We start from the raw sequence: 16,714 nt of genomic DNA on the forward strand, positions 1-16,714 counted from the left end.
GTCACTGCATGGTTGCCTGCAGATTCCAAAAACCTCTTAAGGGGTGCCTTTCTTTTTCTTTGTCTATGTCTAATGTTTCTTTCCAACCTTTTCTGTCTGAATTGGCAAGAGATTTGATGGGTTGATAAGGAATGGTTTGGATGATCACATCCAGATAGTAGTGATCTATGTCTCAAAGCCCGGGTGAAGATGAGTAACGAGTGGTGTCCCTCAGGGGTCTGTACTGGGACCAGTGCTGCTTAATGTCTTCATCCATGACACAGACAGTGGGATCGACTGCACCCTCAGCAAATTTATCAACAGCACCAAGCTGAGGGTGCAGGTGACACTCCTGAGGGACGCGATATCATCCAGAGGGACCTGGACAAACATGAGAGGTGGGCCATGGGAACCTCATGAGGTTCACCAAGGCCAAGCTAAAGGTGTAGAACCTGCATCAGGGCAACCCCTGGTATCAATCCAGGCTGGGGATGAACAGATGGAGCAGCCCTGGAGAGAAGGACTTGGGGGTGCTGGTGGGGGAGAGGCTGAACATGACCCAGTCCAGAAACCCCCTGTGCCCTAGGCTGATCCCACAACGTGGACAGTGGGGAGGGGAGGATTCTGCCCCTCTGCCCCCTCAGGTGAGACACCCCTGCAGAGCTGCCTCCAGCTCCGGGGACCCCCCGGAGGTCGTGGAGCTGTTGGAACGAGTCCAGACGAGGCCAAGGAGATGCTCCAAGGGCTGGAGTCCCTCTGCTCTGGAGCCAAGCTGGGAGAGCTGGGCATGTTCAGCCTGGAGAAGAGAAGGCTTTGGGGAGACCTTATTGCAGCCTTCAGGATTCAAGGAAAGGTGAGGACAGAGTTTTTATCAGGGCCTGTTGCAATAGGACAAGAGGTGATCGTTTTAAACTAAAGAAGGGGAGATTCAGACTAGGTATAAGGAAGAAGTTTTTTACCGTGAGGGTGGTGAGGCAGTGGCATAGGTTGCCTAGAAAAGTGGTGGATGCCTCATCCCTGGAAACATTTCCAGTCAGGCTGGACGGGCTTCTGAGCAACCTGCTGCAGTTGAAGATGCTCAGTGCGGAGCGGTTGAAATAAGCTGAGCTTTAAGGTCCCTTCCAACCCAAACTGGTCTGTGACTCTGTAACTGTCTGTCTCCTCCAAATGGCAGACATGTGCTTATGCCATAAGGTGGATTTTCTTTTTTTTTTTTCCCTTTTTTTCTTTTCCTGGCTTTGATGTTTTTTAACCAAAAAGTAAAGGAAAGGGCATTGTGTATACTGAGCTGCTCAGACAAGAGAATGTGTAGTGAGCTGTCTGAAAGTAGATTGTCTCTTAAGAGGTGACCTAAGCATACTCACAGGCTCTGCATCCCTTTGCTTTGTATGTTCCTTGCCTGCTGCCTCTTGTCATCAACACTGGATTAACCAAGAGAGTAATTAAACACTGACACTGCTAATCTGTGAATGTGGTGGATTCTGCATCTTTTGACATCTTTGTCATGATTCAGTGTTCTCTAGTTCAACCACAGCAACTTTAAATCAGTGCTGTGTGTGAGGCTCGATTTCTATCTAATGCAGGTCAGCCTGAATCATCATCCCTTGTGATGGCAGAACACGTGGATGTTTTATTAAAGAAAAAAAAAAGGCAAGGAAAAAAATATTGGTTGGTGGCAGCATGCTGGCCTACAAAGTGTCTTGCTCATGGCTGTGGCTGAGCTGGGATATTTTTCTGTGTTTAACAAGAAATTGTCGTGAGAGCCAAGCCTGACCATGCTGGGTTTGGCCAAGGGACTGGCCAAGGGAAGTGCCCTCAGAGCTCTGGAGCTGCAGTTCTGCTGTGGGCAGGAGGCTGGATCTTTCACAGGGGCTTCTCTGCTCCAGAGCGTCGGTCAGTAGAGGCAAATAGGTACAGGCAAACTGTATAAAAAGGCAAACGTGTTGAACAGGGGTGCAAGAACCCTGCTCCTTGGTTTAGAGTTGACATGTTTTTGGATGCTCTGATGTCCTTTTGCACTCTGTCCCCAGTCTTGGTAACCTTCCAGTGTCAGTGAGCTGGTGGGGGCAGAAAAAGAGACCCCTTTGGGCTTTCACAGAGCCCACACTTGTTCACAGCTTCATCCTTTGCTGACAGTGGTACCCAGTGCAGTCAGAACAGCTGTGTTTCCCTGGGAGAAGGCCTTGCAGCACATCCCTGCAAATTGACATTCCTCTGCAGCCTGGCATCCCTGGCTTGCTCTGATTTCTTCTGTAGATCACATAGTTTTCTCTATGGTCTGGCAATCTGATGTTCTATTTCTTGCCAAAAGGGGCCTACCACAATAAACCAGATGTGCTGAAATTCAGACATGCAGATGTGGCTCTGACCTTCATCTGCAATAACCATTTTCTTTCAGGATGCCAGTTACAGCCCCATGGTACCCGGTAACAACATACAGGTTCTGTAAGCACTGTCCTCAATAATCAGCTTCTGCTGCAGTGAGGAGGTGGTTGTAATTGCAACAAAATCTACTGCTGCAGAAATTTATCTCTGACCTAAAGAACACAGTCCTATGAAACCACTCAAACCTCGGGGAGATTTTATTGGTTTTAAAAAATTAAATCCTAGAAACTGCTTTCTCCCTGTATCTGAGTGAGGAACAAGGCCTGAGAATATACCAGGAAGATGCTTTCAGGTCTCCTGGTCATTTTGAAGCAGATGCCTGAGTGCTGATCTTACACAGCTCACCCGCACTCCTTCTGGGTGCACTGGAGCCAAGGTAGGCTCTGAAAGTGAAGAGCCATTGAAGATGTGGCAGAAGAATGGGCCATGGTTTGAGACTTTGTGAAGTTAGTTCTCTTACCCAAATCAGAGGAATCGCCTCAGTGACTGTAAGCAAGAGCCCTGTAGTGAGCTCTGAGAACACCTCAGCGCACTGTGGTTTTGTATGTGGAGCAGAGATACATTCACAGGCTTGGAAGGCACCTTGGGGGTCGTCTGGTCTAATCTCCCTCCTCATCCAGTGCTACTCAGAGCCAGTTGCCCAGAACTGTTTCCAGATGGCTTCTGAATATCTCCATGAATGGAGAACCCACAGTCTCTCCAGTGCCCAGGCACGCTGTCAGTGGAAAAAGTGTTTCCTGATGTTCGTGGGGAATCTCCTGTATTTCAGTTTGTGCCCCTTGCCTCTTGTCCTGGCATCAAGCAGCAGTGAAAAGAGCCTAGCTCCACTTTCTTTACACCTCCTTCAGCTGTTTAAATACCCTTTCAGGGTCCCCCCCAAGCCTTCTCCAGACTAAGCAGTCCTGACTCTCACATGGGAGAGCCTTTCCTCTTGTGAGTGTTGCTCCAGTAAGTTAATCAGTTATTCATCCTCATAGCCCTTCATTGGACTCACTCTCTCTAGTGTGCCTATGTGTCTCTTGTACTGAGGAGCACTCAGAGCTAGACACAGGACTCTAGCTGTGGCCTCATAAGCGCTGAGCAGAGGGGCAGGATCACCTCCCTGACCTGCTGGCACTGCTTTGCCTCATGAAGCCCAGGATACCATTTGCCTTCTTGGCAGCAGAGGCACCTTGTTCAGCTTGGCACCCCCAGGAATCCCCAGGCCCTCTTCTGTCAAGCTGGTGACTCCCAGCATGTATTGGTGTGTGGGGTTGTTCCTCCTCAGGTGCAGGACTTCACACTTCCCCTTGTTGAACTTAATGAAGTTCCTGTCAGCCCATTCCCAGCCTTGTCCACGTCCCTCTGAGTGTCAGCATGACCCTCTGGGCATCAGTCACTCTTCCCAGTTTAAGATCACGTGCAGACTTGCTGCCCTGCCCCGTCATCCAAGTCATTAATGAAGGTGATAAACAGGACTGGACCCCATATTAATCCCTCTGATAATATAATGGGTACACCTCTGATTTCTGGCCTCCAAGCAGACTTCATACCCAAGTCTGCTTTCCTGAGCTCCAGCTTGCTTTTTACTTTCCTCCCTGCCCTTAGGATCCTGAATTTCACCAAGGCTGCCTTTGACCTTCACTCTCCCAACATGTGCCCCATGTTTTGCGGGTGTGAGGTCCAGCAGAGCACCTTTCACTGGCTCCTCTATCCCTCGGAGGAGGAACTGACCGTTAGTGTGCTCTGGGAACCTCCTAGGTTGCCTACATCTTGCTGTCTTGTCCCTCCAGCAGGTACTCGGTTGAAGTCCATGGGGACCAGGGCCTGGGAACTGGCCTGGGAACGGGGCTGCTCCTCTCTTTTTTGTACAGGGCCTGATGCGCTTGTTCTTCCCAGCTGGGCAACCTGTTGCAGGCACCCACTGTGGTGTCACCTTTACCTGTTCTCTCTGGAACCCTGACCCCTAAGCTCCCAGCTGGCTCCTCATCCTTCTCCAGGCAGAGCTTGGTGTGCTCAGGCTGCTCCCTCCCATGGAGGAGGGCAAGGTCTGGTCTGGCTGTGAGCAGGATGTTGTGCTGTGTCACTAAACTGCTTCCTGAGCTCCAGGGTGTGTTTGCTGCCAGTTGGAAGAATTTGTTTGCTCTTGCTGAGCTTTAGAAAGGCTGTAAATTCTGGCATTTGTTGAAGTAGGGAATTCTTGATTCTTTTGCAATGATGTTTTGTCAACTTCCCCTGTTCCCTGCTCCATAACATCTCTAAAATAATGGAGCAAGAATTGACATGGAGCAGCAATGTTAGAAAAAAACATCTTTTTTTTCCTGAAATTCCTCTCAGTGAGGAATGTCCTCTTGCCTGTGGAATAGGGCTGTTCTCCCTAAGGATCAGACATCTGTGGAACCTTCCAGCATTTAGTGACAGCTCTTGGGGTTGCTGTAGCTAAATCCCAGCACAGGCCTATGGAGATGAATGGAGTCCTGGGTTTTGTTTAATGGTATGTTATGGTTCTTTGACTTGCAATAGAGAACTCCCCGGATCAGTTTCTGTACCAGTTAATTAGGAAGGTATTTCAATCTCCCAGTTTGCTGTTTCAGAACTTAATTTGCTGCTCTTTAACCTGATACTCTGAGCCAGTGTGTAAGTGACTGCACCGAAGGAGCTAATCTGCTCCAAAGGACCTCCTGCCTTAGCTCCTGCTGGGTCAGGCTGGCCTGGATCCTGGGTAGTCTGGAGGTGTCTGAAAGCCAGTTTATGTTGTACCTGGCAGTGTTCCTGATCTGTCTTCTCAGCATCCCTAGCTATATCTTAAATGTTGATTAGGCTGCTATGCCCTTGCATCTGAAGGGCTTTGAACTGATTCTTTGCTTTTACAGATCTCTTGTGCATATAGTGGTGCCCAGCTGCACCAGCCCAAGGGAGGGAAGCCAAGGACAACGGTTCACTGAAGAAGGCCTCCATCTCCTAGAACACAGCCATGCAGGCTCATCCTGTGATGTGGGATTCCCTCAGCTTACCTGCTTTATTAGGGCTTGGGTTTTTTCCTCTTTCTTTATCCCCAAAAAAGGATGTGGCAAGAGAATTCTGGTGGCTGCGCTGGGGCTGTGGGAACACAGCCCATCCAGGTGTGAGGCCCTGAGCTCAAGTTGCAGCAGGGTTTGTTTCCTCCCCAGCAGCCAGTCTGTCACTGAGGACACCCCAGCAGGCTCTGTGATCAGAGCAGACCTCAGCCAGTGTAGTCAGTTTTTGGGGGGTACCTGTGCCCACAATCACACTGGCTCAATACTCATGCCAGCTTGGCAGTGCCTCGAGGGTTGGAGAGAGCCATTCAATGTGCTTGGGTTTGCATGCTCTGCCTTCCTTCCAACTGGAACCTCAGGACCACAAGCTGATCCTAGTTTTGCCTTGTCAGACCCTGTTTATACTGCAGCAGTGATTTTCCTGATGTATATTCACTCCACTGCTTTGCTCTTAAGCTGTCGCTCAGCGATCTGTGTTGGTTAGACATGGAGGCAGTGCACTCACTGCAAAGGGAGGTGACCCACTTTGGTGAGGGGGGGTAGAAACATGGATGTTCCATTCAGGCTGGGAATGCTTGAAAGGCTGCAAGTCTGGATGGTGTGTGGTAGGACAGTGGCAGCAATGTCTGAAGAGCCCCTGTGCCTAATAGAGTAGTGATGTGTTAAAGAAATGCAATGTCTTTAGTTCAGAATAATATCCTGCCATTTTTAGGATGCCACTCCATTTTCTTTTCGGTGCATTTCAAGAGGAAACCCTGCCAGTGCTTTGCAAACATCAGGAATCGCTCACTTGTAATTCCTCCAGCCTTGGGGGCTGGTTTGGGCACCAGTTTTCCTCTCCTTTGTGTGGCCAGGCTGTGTGCCTGCTTCCTGGCTCGGCGTGAGAGCAGCAGTGTTAGTGATGAAGGGGCTCTTCAGCAGCCTGTCCCTGCTCAGCCAGGCGCTGCCCTGAGTCCTGAGAGCAGAGGGATCCACACCAGAAACAGAGAGAGGGCTGCTGTTGGCCCAGCTCTTGGCACTCCAACCCAGACAAGCACTGGTTGTGATCACTCTGGCTGCGCCAGGTGTCATCAGCATGGTGTCCCATTGTCACAAATAACTCCTTTGTCTGTTGGCAGATGTATTAACTCTTTGAAACTGACTTGTAAGCTGATATCCAACCGTATGAGAAGAGTCAGAGTGAGCAGTTACCATGATCCTGACAGTGTTTAGGGCATTTCTCTTCTTACCAGCACACCATCCTCCACTGTCTTCCAGTGCTTGCCTCGTGCGACTGACTGGGAACACCACCTTCTTCCGGTTTAAGGACTTTGTTTATGTCTCTAAAATCTAATCTGTTCCAAGCTATAACAATTTTTTTGTCTCTGTGTAAAAATGAAGACTGTGCTTGTATAATCCATGTGGTGTTATTAAAAGGACTTGTGTGTGGTGGGTTATTGGGGAGGAGCTAGGTATCTCTGTGAATAAAGCAAGTGGAACAAGGAAAAGTGATACAAAGGCTCATCAGCTGAGCCTGGGGAAAATCTATATTTCTGACATGAGCAAATCCTTCAGAAAGTATTAAAATTGAGTCCTGGGGACATTCAGACAAGAATCCTCAACTTCAGCTGTGAAGCTCTCAATCAAGCTGCCTCTGAACACAGAACTGTGCTACATCCAGGGAGGCTGACAGACTTCCAGCTCTGAATGTGTGTCCTTAGGTTAATTTAATTTCGGGAATGGTAAAGCATGGTCTCGATATCTGTCTGCTTCAGGGAGCACCACAGAAATAGAAACGATTCCAAGAAGCTGATAGCTGAGTGAGTTCCCATAGCAGTGACAGCATATGATCAGGTTTAATTACAGGATGTGGAGATGAAAGTAGGCAGTTCCCATGGTTTGACTGACTGATCCTTGCGTGTTGGATGGAGCTCCATGTTCTGATGGAACTGAGGCCACAGGCTGCTCTGTACCAGTGAGGCTTACCTTTTCCAGCCACTTATTTCCAGCTTGAGAGGTGGCAGCTGCTGTGTGACACATCCTAATGTGGCCTGTTTGGTGCAGGGCTCATGCCAGTGCTGCAGCCTGCAGGGAGCAGGTCCAGCCTGAACTAGGCAGTGGGCAAGGGAAGGCTGGCACTGCATAGAATCACAGAATCACTGACTGGTTTGTGTTGGAAGGGACCTGAAAGCTCATGTCATTCCACCCCCTGCCATGGGCAGGGACACCTTCCACTAGCCCAGGTTGCTCCAAGCCTCGTCCAACCTGGCCTTGGACACTTTCAGGGTTGGGGCAGCCACAGCTTCTCTGGGCAACCTGTCAGGGCCTCACCACCCTCACAGAGAAGAATTTCTTCCTAATTTCCAGTCTACCCTGCCCTCCTTCAGCTTAAGACCATTCCCGTTTGTCCTGTCCCTCCAGTCCCTTGTCCCAAGTCCCTCTCCAGCTCTCTTGGAGCCCCTTTAGGCACTGACAGGGGCTCTCAGGTCTCCCTGGAGCCTTCTTTTGTCCAGGCTGAACACCCCCAGCTCTCCCAGCCTGTCTCCAGAGCAGAGGAGCTCCAGCCCTTTAATCATCAGCTGCCCTGGGCTGAGAACGTTGCTCCTGAAATTGGCTGGAAAAGCCAGGCCAGCGTCAGTCTCTGTCCAAGGGGAGGCAGGTCTGTCCAGCCCATCCTGGGGTGGGTGTCTGATCACTGTCTGTTTTGCAGCGATGGAGAGGCAGCCGGGGGGAACCCCATGGTGGCAGGTTTCCAAGATGACCTGGATCTGGATGACAAAATTCCCAGCAGACCAGTGCTGGCAGGAGAACGGGTGCCCAGCAAGAACATCACCCTCTCCAGTGAGGAGGAGGAAGAGGAAGAGGTGAAGGACTCTAAGGTCATCCTCATACCAGATGGAGACAAAAACACAGAGCAGGAAAAAAAAAGGTACAAAGCACAGGCAGAAGTGTGGGGTTGTGCTGGCCTCTTCTCAGTCCTGCACTGACTGTGTGCAGCCTTTGGAAAGTCTTGGTGTCTCTGTGAGCTTGTTCCTTCAGCTGTGAGCTGGGGCTGTAGTTACTGTAGGTGTAATTGCTTTGTGCAGTGTTTCCTGCCCCGTGCCTTAGAGCACTGAGCTCCTGTGGCCACTGGGACAGTTCTGCTTGGAAGTGGCCCAGCCTTTTCCTCAAATTTGAACAAGAGCCCATAACTGGGCACCAGAATGGCTGTTCATAGTGGTGCGGGGAGGGGAGAGGAGTCAAGTCTCGGGTGAAGGGAGTGGAGTCACTCATTACACCCTGTGCTAGGGAGCAATGAGCTGGGTCATGTTCTCCACAAACCACATCCTGTGGGTGATATCAAGCATGATGTGCTGGCATGGACACCTGTGCCTCAGCATTCACAGAGACACAAGGGTTATCCTCAGCCTGACTGGTGTGTTTGACCACACCCCACACCCCCCTACACGCTCCCCACCCCCCCAGCCCCCCCCAGGTAGGATGAACTGCCTCTCCCAGTGGGGTGCACAATTCAGCCCCTGAGGCAGTCTCAGCTGTTAATTGTGCTTTGCTCCACAGAATGGGAGTGGACAGGCTCTGACGACTTGTTTCTTCTCAGGTCTTCCAGAAGTTCTCTGAAACCACAGAGTGAAGCAATTTTGACCAAAGCAACTGACCCGAAGCCTCCTGACAGTTTACCTTCCCGTTCCGGGTCTGAACGAAACAGCAGCAGCAAGGTCAACACTGGCCTGGCAGCCACTGCTCCTGCCCTTGCAGCAGCAGCCCAGGCCTCAAAGGCCACTTCCCAAAGCAAAGGACTTGCTTCCAAGCAGAAAGTGGTCAAAGAGGAGAAGCCTGAGGAGTCTGACAGTGATCAAGAGGGACCAATAGCTACTCAGATGCTCTCATTTGTTATGGATGACCCAGACTTTGAAAGTGAGGATTCTGACAGCCAGAAGAAGAAAATGGTAAATAACATGCCTGTGTTGCTGTGAGCCATGCTGAGCTGAGCTGGAAGGGTTGAGGCATCTCCCTGAGCAGAGTCTTCATCTGTTCTCCCCTCCCTCAGGAGCAGTCGCAGCAAGGCAGGTGCTAAGCAACCCGCAGAGATTGATGTAAGCACAAACCCACCAATGCTCTGAATGTGAAAGCCACATGGCAACAAGAATCACAGATCTGTAGAATACCCTGAATTGGAAGGGGCAGGGATCATCCAGTCCAACCCTTAGCCCTGCACAGACACCCCACAATCCCACCCTGTCTCTGAGAGCGTTGTCCAAATGCTCCTTGAGCTCTGGGGAGCCTGTTCAGTGCCCGACCACCCTCTGGGGGATGAACCTTCTCCTAATATCCAACTTAAACCTCCCCTGAGGTTTTATTTGCAAACACAAACAAGATTTGTGCTTATGTGTTTTACTGTGCTGCTTATTCTCAGCCAGTCCAAAGCACAACCAGTGCAGCAGCATGGAAGGTACAAAATACAAAGCTATTGGGTTTTCATCCAAAGTTTAACATGTAGAAGTGTGTCTCTGCCAGAGAGAGTGAGCTTCTTGCAGTCAATCCAGCAATCAAAAGGCCATCACAAAATTTGCTTGGCAAAGCCTTGAGGGAAGAAGGAAGTCTGCCTGGGAAGGACTTTCCAGGATAGCCAAGGTAGCTGTAATTTCTGCAACATTCAGCACATGCTTGCAGGTGTCTGCTCAAACACAGGGTACACCAGGAGTCGCCCCACAGCCCCCCATATTACAGATGAAGAAAACACTTCTCCCACCCATCTTCTCTGAGCTGGTCAGAACTTGCTGCGTGGCTCAAGATATCCCTGATTTCAGTGACCTGTACTCACAGCCTGCAGAGCAATCCCTGGAAACTGCTGACAGTGATTTGTGATGGGCAGTGGCTGTTCAGGGGTGCCCTGGTGTCTGTGATAGCTGGTGTTCAGGGAGGTTCCCTGTGTCTGCATCATTCCAGAATCTTGTAGAAAGGGCGGTTGTCCCAGTTTCTTTGACCTTGCCTATGTGTCATGCTGTTTATTAAGTAATTTTCCATTCATTTTGCATTTTCATTTCCTGCTTTTCTTGGCAGTTTAATATGAAAGCGAAGTATTTGGAGCAAGTTTATATCTCCTGCATGTGCTGATGAGAAGGGATTGGTGAGGGTGTCAGTGCAGCAGTGTCAGGGAATGCCCGACACAGGGAATGCCCCATAACAGGTGAATGTTTTCCCACTGCAAGATGTACTGGTCAGGCAAACCGGTAAAGCCATCACCATTAGCAAGGTGTGGGGCATTGCCTCGACCAGCAGCACAGCAAGGCTGTGTTCAGTTGGTATACAGGGATATAAGGTATATGGAAAGGTTGGATAACAAATTCTGAAGAGAATCAGTTGACCGTATCAGAAGATCATTAAACTGAATTTCCATTCCCGTCATACAGAGACGGAGGATTTTTGGGTGGTATCCAGGCTCTGCAGCATCCTGGGTTTTATCCCGCAGTGAAGGGGCAGATTTGCCCTGGGAGCACATTCCCTTTTAGCTCGATGAAGGGAGTTATTCTGCAAACACACTCTGCTTCCTTGGCCCTGCTGCCTCTGGTACCTGAGACCCACAGAGCTGCACAGCAGAGAGATTTTGTCTCTCAGGGCTGGAGGTGAGTTTTCAGCCTATTTGGTTTGATTTTCCCAAAACAGAGGTGCCTCCCCGGGGCAGAAAAAAGATGATGCTGGTGGCATAACAGAACTGAAGGTCTCATTTAATCCCTTTACATTGGGAATTTGATTTCGGCAGCCCCAGTGTGACGTTCTCAGAACACCCTTGCCAGTACCAGTGCGACTGAGGCATTTTACCAAGGCAAGAAATAGAGCTCATAAGATCCAGGAGGGCATTGATTTCCAGGCAGTAGCAGCTCAGTTCAGATGCCATTTCCTTCCCTCCTGCCCACCTGCTGACATCTGACATTTTTGTGTACTAAATGCTTAGAGATTTTGGTTGAAGCATTTGTCAGTGTTGCCTGCTTTTGCTTGTCTCTAGGATGAATTCCCAGTGAGGGAAGATCTCTCAGAAGTATCTGATGATGATACCTCGCTGGCAAAGCCACCCCAACCTGTGAAATCAACAGTCCCCTCATTTAAACTGAAAAATGACTCAGATCTCTTTGGTTTGGGTTTGGAAGAAGCTGGTCCCAAGGAGAGCAGCGAGGAAGGTAAAGTTCACACCTTATATCCACTCTTGCTGCTTTTGTTTGTCAGGCATCTGTTTTTTCCAAAGTGGTTCCAGGGTGTCAGCAAAGCAATTTGTACTAAATAAAACACCCTCTAATTTCATGCAGTGCCCTACGTGAGTCTGTAATCTGGTTTAACACAGCATGAGTAGCTTTAAATTTTTCCCCATGAGGAGACAGGGAACTTGTCCATGGCACCAACCATGTATTATTTTAGTCCCCGCTGAAAGCAGAAGCACATCTTTCACAAGCTGCTGCTGTGTAAGGCTTCCTGCTTAGCCTTGCCTGTCTGGCAAGTGCCATTCAGCATTGCAGTGTCCACCTCCTCAAGAATTTGGATCAACTTGAGCACAGTGCTCTGACATACCCTGCCAATCTCCTCTTCTATTTTGGGGAAAAATGGGGTGGGATCTTGATCACAACCTAAGCATTCCTCGGGCTGTATTTTTTCCCCCCATTCCCCGAGGGAACAAGTCTTACTTGTGCAAATAATTCCTGCTGTCTAGGCATTACTGCAGAGCAACTTCTATAGACCGCCCTGATGTCACGATGAAAGATGGGAAGTTAAAGACTTAAGGAAGGAAGAAAGCTGTGAGCAGCACCAGAGAGAGCTGTTCCAAAAGTGTGAGCAAGGTATCACAGGCTGCCATGGCTTCATCAGCTTGTCGCTCTGAGCTGCTGAACAGCAGAGCTTGAAATAACTGCAAGTGCATCTGCAGAGGCCCAAGTCAATAATTTAACTTCAGTTTAGCATCTTTAATAATTCACCGTGGGTTCCTCCTATCTCCTCTTTTGGTGATAAATATAAAACTGTTTCTCGGTCGTCAGTCTTTGGAACTTGACTGGCAATTAAACTTCTCCATTTACAGAGCAGCTGAGGAAAAAGGGCTGTGTAGGTAAGAGTGACAGTTAAATCGCACATCTGAAATGTGGTGCAGTCATGAAGCCTTCTGTGAAACAGCCAAGCAGATACCCTGCTGTTCAAGGAGATTTTGTGCAGAGACAGTGGAAGCTCAGCAGCCACAGTCACATGGGACAAATGTTGTGACAGTGATGGACTCTGGGACTCATTTAATAGTATTCACCCCTGTAGAGTAGGGCTGCAGCAGGGTTGCTCTGGGGATGTAATTTCCATACACAGTGTGAGCAGCAGTGAGTGTTGGCTGGTCAGGGTGTCCTATCTGCTGGCACTATGTCCTCAGTTGTCCTCAGAGAAACACAAACCATGCCTGGGAGGATTTCCATCAGAGGAAAACTGTTCCCGGGAGCTCTTCTTCAGTTCTTGAAATAGTAATCCAGTCCCAAATTTGGCCTTCGGACCATTTTGTAAAGCTGGTCTCTAGATTTGTTTCTTAGTAGCTGTGACACAGTGAATGCCGGGTCAGTGTTGATAATGCTCATAATTAAACAAGTTGCATATTGTTGAGTCAGGGTGCGAGTGCTGGAGCCTATGTTGGTTTCTAAAGGGGCACAGTTTGTCCTGAGATGTCAGCATTGCCGTTGCCCATGGCTCCAGGATGGAGTATTTTGTTCTCAGAAATGGGTCCAGGGCAGAATTGCATCTCTTACCATTTAAATTGAGTAAAAACAATGTTTTTTTCTGTTTTAATAGATAAACAACCTTCTAAGGAGAAAAAGAAGAAGAAAAAGAAAAGCAAAGAGGTACTGTTTAATTCCTCAGAGCTGATCTGCCATGTTATCTACCAGCCAAGAACAGGGGTGGCCTTCTGTGGTGTCCTCTGGGGACCAGGTGGACTCCCTTCCATGTTCACATCCTGCAGCTGGTGTGTGCCTCCCAGGCTCTGCAGACCATTGAGCTTCAAATCAAGCTTTTAGAGCAGCTGAATTTTGAAAAGGGAGTGTTTGAGCTTGTAAAATACAGGATGAGGCAGAGCAGTGCATCTGTGCTGAACTGAGAGTGTTCATAGCATAGATTTTTCCCGAGCAGAGGGGTGTCCCCAACAGACCTAATCTCAGGGACAGCGAGGGAAGTCTGCAGGAGTCTTTTTCTGTACCATTTCTGCCTGTCCAATACCGTGGTATTGTTGGGCATAAACTGCCTGACAGACCACTGCTACATATAAGCCAGGTGGTCTGTCCACTCTTCTGTCCAAGCTTGCAGAATGGTCTTCTTGAATTAACTCCAAGCCAGCCTTAGTAGTAGATGCTTCACCCTAACCTGATCCAGTTGAAGATGTCCCTGCCCATAGCAGGGGGTTTGGACTAGGTGATCTTTAAAAGGTCCTTTCCAACCATTCTGTGATTCCCATCAGAGCCAAGTGTCAGAGCAGTATATCCTGGGTCACTGGAATACTCAGAGGATTTACTAATAAAAATGCTCTCATTTTACAGGAAGAGGACAAGTCAGTGAAAAAGAAGAGCAAACACAAGAAGAGCAAAGAGAAGGAGGAGAGCAAAGAGGAGAAAAAGAAAAAGAAAAAGAAGAGCAAGGAGAAAAGCAGTGAGATAGATGAACTTGAGGCTTTTCTTGGCGGAGGAGGAGCCAGCATGAGCAAGCCACAGGGCGGGGGGGACTATGAGGAGCTGTAGGCTGGCTGTGAACTCTGCACCGTGGCTGTCTCCATCTTCTCTGACGAGTCACCCCAGGACAGGCACAGATGTGTAAAGCTTTGGCCATTTAATGTATATTCTCTCAAACCAGAGTGAGCAAAACAAAAGCTTTACATCTGTGTGTGCTGGCCTGGTGCATCGTTACACAAAGCAAACGCAGCTGAGATGTACGTGAGCCAGGGGAAGGTACGGCTTCCAGGCTGTTGGCTTTTCTCCTTCCAGAGATGCCCCGTCGGGTCGCTGGCAGGGTGTGGGCGTGAGGGGACCTGCCTCCTGCTCCATCCCTGCTGCATTCCACTCCTGCACACTTGAAATTCCTGTCTTGTTAAGAGGAGTACAGAAACATGCCGCATGAACGCATCGTGCTCGACTGTCTCAAGTCTTTAACTTCTTATCCTTCCTATTTTTTTAAGGAGAAAGGTGATATTGGCCATAGCTTCACCCAGCAGTTGATGAGCTTTAAGTCAAGCAGATCATCTATGGTACAGCTCTCTAAAGTAGCAGGCGCAGAGCCAGCGTGAAAGAGAGTGTGTGTGATTTTTGAAGCCCTTTGAACGGGACCTTTCTGCACAGCAGCTTAATTAGCCCTCACTGGTGCTGCTGTTGGAATTCATGAAGCCCATTGATTTCCGTGGCCCCAGTGTCTCAGACACTACATGTAAGCTGCTATGCAGTTTGGGAAAACAATGCAAAGTGGAAAGATAACCTGAAAGAGAGAGAAAAATCAGTGCTTTTCTGGACTTCCCACTCTTAAATTTGCATATTCCAGAATCTCCTCCCGCCGGGACCTCTCAGGGACATGACTCCATATGGAAATGAAGATATCCAGAGCTTCAGAATTGGCTACAGGGCAGTGTTGGCATGGCAAGGCATTTGCTTCTCAGGCATTTTACAGTCAGGCTGTAAAGCCCCAGCTGCCGCTCTGCACCGAGAGGGACCAGCACTGCAGCTCAGCAGCGTCCGTCCTGCTCCAGCTTCTGTCCATACTGCAGCCAGCCAGTGTGCTGCCTTTCCTGCCCCAACAGAGCCCCCTCTGCCTCGTGTTTGGGAAGCCTTTTAGTTTTTGCTTTGAACTTAAACCTGTGGATTGGTACCTGCTCAGCAGCCATTGGATGGGCACTACGGCCACCCATGGCGCTCACCTGTGCCTCAGTGAGCAGCCTCTGTGTTTGATGGAGTGGTCAGTACTCTGCGCTCCTCCTGATTTGGTTCTGGGGTCCCTTGCTCAGCTCAGACGGTGAAGCTCCCTCCAGGTTCTGTGCATTTCATTTCCCTCTTGCTTGTAAGTTGATTTGAGGTTTGGTTTTGTTCTCTCTCCCCTTTTTGTTGTAAAATGTCAACCATGAAATCCAAACTGGAGTTTCCTTCTGTCTCTATCAAGCAATGTGTTCTTTTGATCCATTATCCACTCCAGAGCTGTCTTGACCAGCAGGCATTCTCCTGCTCCATTTTTCTTTTTGTTGCCCACAAAATGCACTTGTAACCATTTCCCTATAAAACAAATTGGTTTTTTTGCTGCATGAGCAGTGTATCGTTCAGGTCTGTTTGCCATTAGCATTTGCCTCCTCTGAGCATTCCACATGACACTGTAGGGAAATTGCATGGGACTGTTCAAACTGCACATCTGGGGAGGAAAAGGAAGACTGGGACAGGACTGGTTTGCAGCCCCTCATGCGTGAAGGCAGGTGGGCACTTGAGCCTCAGCTGCTGCAGTCCTGAAAGTATTTCTGTTCCACCAGGATTCTGGGTCATGTTCCATTTCTGCATCGAGAAACCCTGGTACAGTCCATTCTGACTATAAAGCTCTGTTGTACACCTGCCTCTGCACATCTTCTTTTCCCTCAGAGCGCTCCTGCCCAGGCTCAGGAACCATGTGTCCCTCCACACCCTGTCACAGAGGGGTGTCTTCCTGCCCCTCCCCAGGCTGCTGTGTTCCCAACCTCACAGGATGGGGCATGGAATTAAAAAATCAGTCCAAAAAAAGGAGCTGAATGTAAAAACCGTGAGCTCTTTCCCCAAAACCGAAGTCTGCCCTGAGGGAGCTGTCGCTTTCCCCAAGTGTGGAAGGGTCGGTGGTTTGGTCAGATGTGGTTAGCAGGGGGCTGTACTGGTGCCCTGTCCCTCCTAACACCAGTGCTCTCCTCAGTTTGTCTGGCACCTGGGCCAGATTTGCCACTGTAGGAGCCTTCACACTCCCTGTGGCTTGTCAGCACAAGGAGCTGTGGCAAAAACAAGCAAAGATTAGTCATTTTGTTCTAAAATACTCCTGTAAAGAGGAAAAGCAGATGTGGGAACTGGCTCTGCTTACACTAGAGTCCCAGGAGGGTGTGTGGCATGGTTTGACTTTTGCAGCGAGGCCAGAGAAATCCTACCCTGTGGGTGAAGCAGGAGTGTGGAAGGGAATAGCAGCAAGAAGGCACTTTTTATAATACACACAAAATCACAGACTGATTTGGTTTGGAAGGGACCTTAAAGTTCATCTTGTTCCATCCCCCTGCCATGGGCAGGGACACCTTCCACTAGACCATGTTGCTCCAAACCCTGTCCAACCTGGTCTTTTTAGACTTAGGCTTCTTCCTTTTCCAGGGGATGCTGAACTGGTTCGAGCTA

The 16,714-nt window shown here is 49.3% G+C and overlaps 1 protein-coding gene across 3 annotated transcripts in view; it reads left to right on the forward strand.

The window, feature by feature from the left end:
- Positions 1-15,624, forward strand: part of RABL6 (RAB, member RAS oncogene family like 6) — a 54,760-nt gene extending 39,136 nt beyond the window's left edge. For all 3 annotated transcript variants that reach the window (XM_051807950.1, XM_051807948.1, XM_051807949.1), the window contains 5 exons: positions 8,050-8,268; positions 8,938-9,286; positions 11,344-11,515; positions 13,146-13,195; positions 13,886-15,624. In XM_051807950.1, the coding sequence (XP_051663910.1) occupies positions 8,050-8,268; positions 8,938-9,286; positions 11,344-11,515; positions 13,146-13,195; positions 13,886-14,083 (988 nt within the window). In that variant the 3' untranslated portion in view covers positions 14,084-15,624. The remainder of the gene's footprint in view (positions 1-8,049; positions 8,269-8,937; positions 9,287-11,343; positions 11,516-13,145; positions 13,196-13,885) is intronic.
- Positions 15,625-16,714: the final 1,090 nt, after the last annotated feature.

The sequence above is a fragment of the Manacus candei genome, unplaced genomic scaffold, assembly GCF_025592945.1.
Source record: "Manacus candei isolate 608988 ecotype Guabito, Panama unplaced genomic scaffold, ASM2559294v1 h1tg000071l, whole genome shotgun sequence".
Lineage (NCBI taxonomy): Eukaryota > Metazoa > Chordata > Aves > Passeriformes > Pipridae > Manacus > Manacus candei.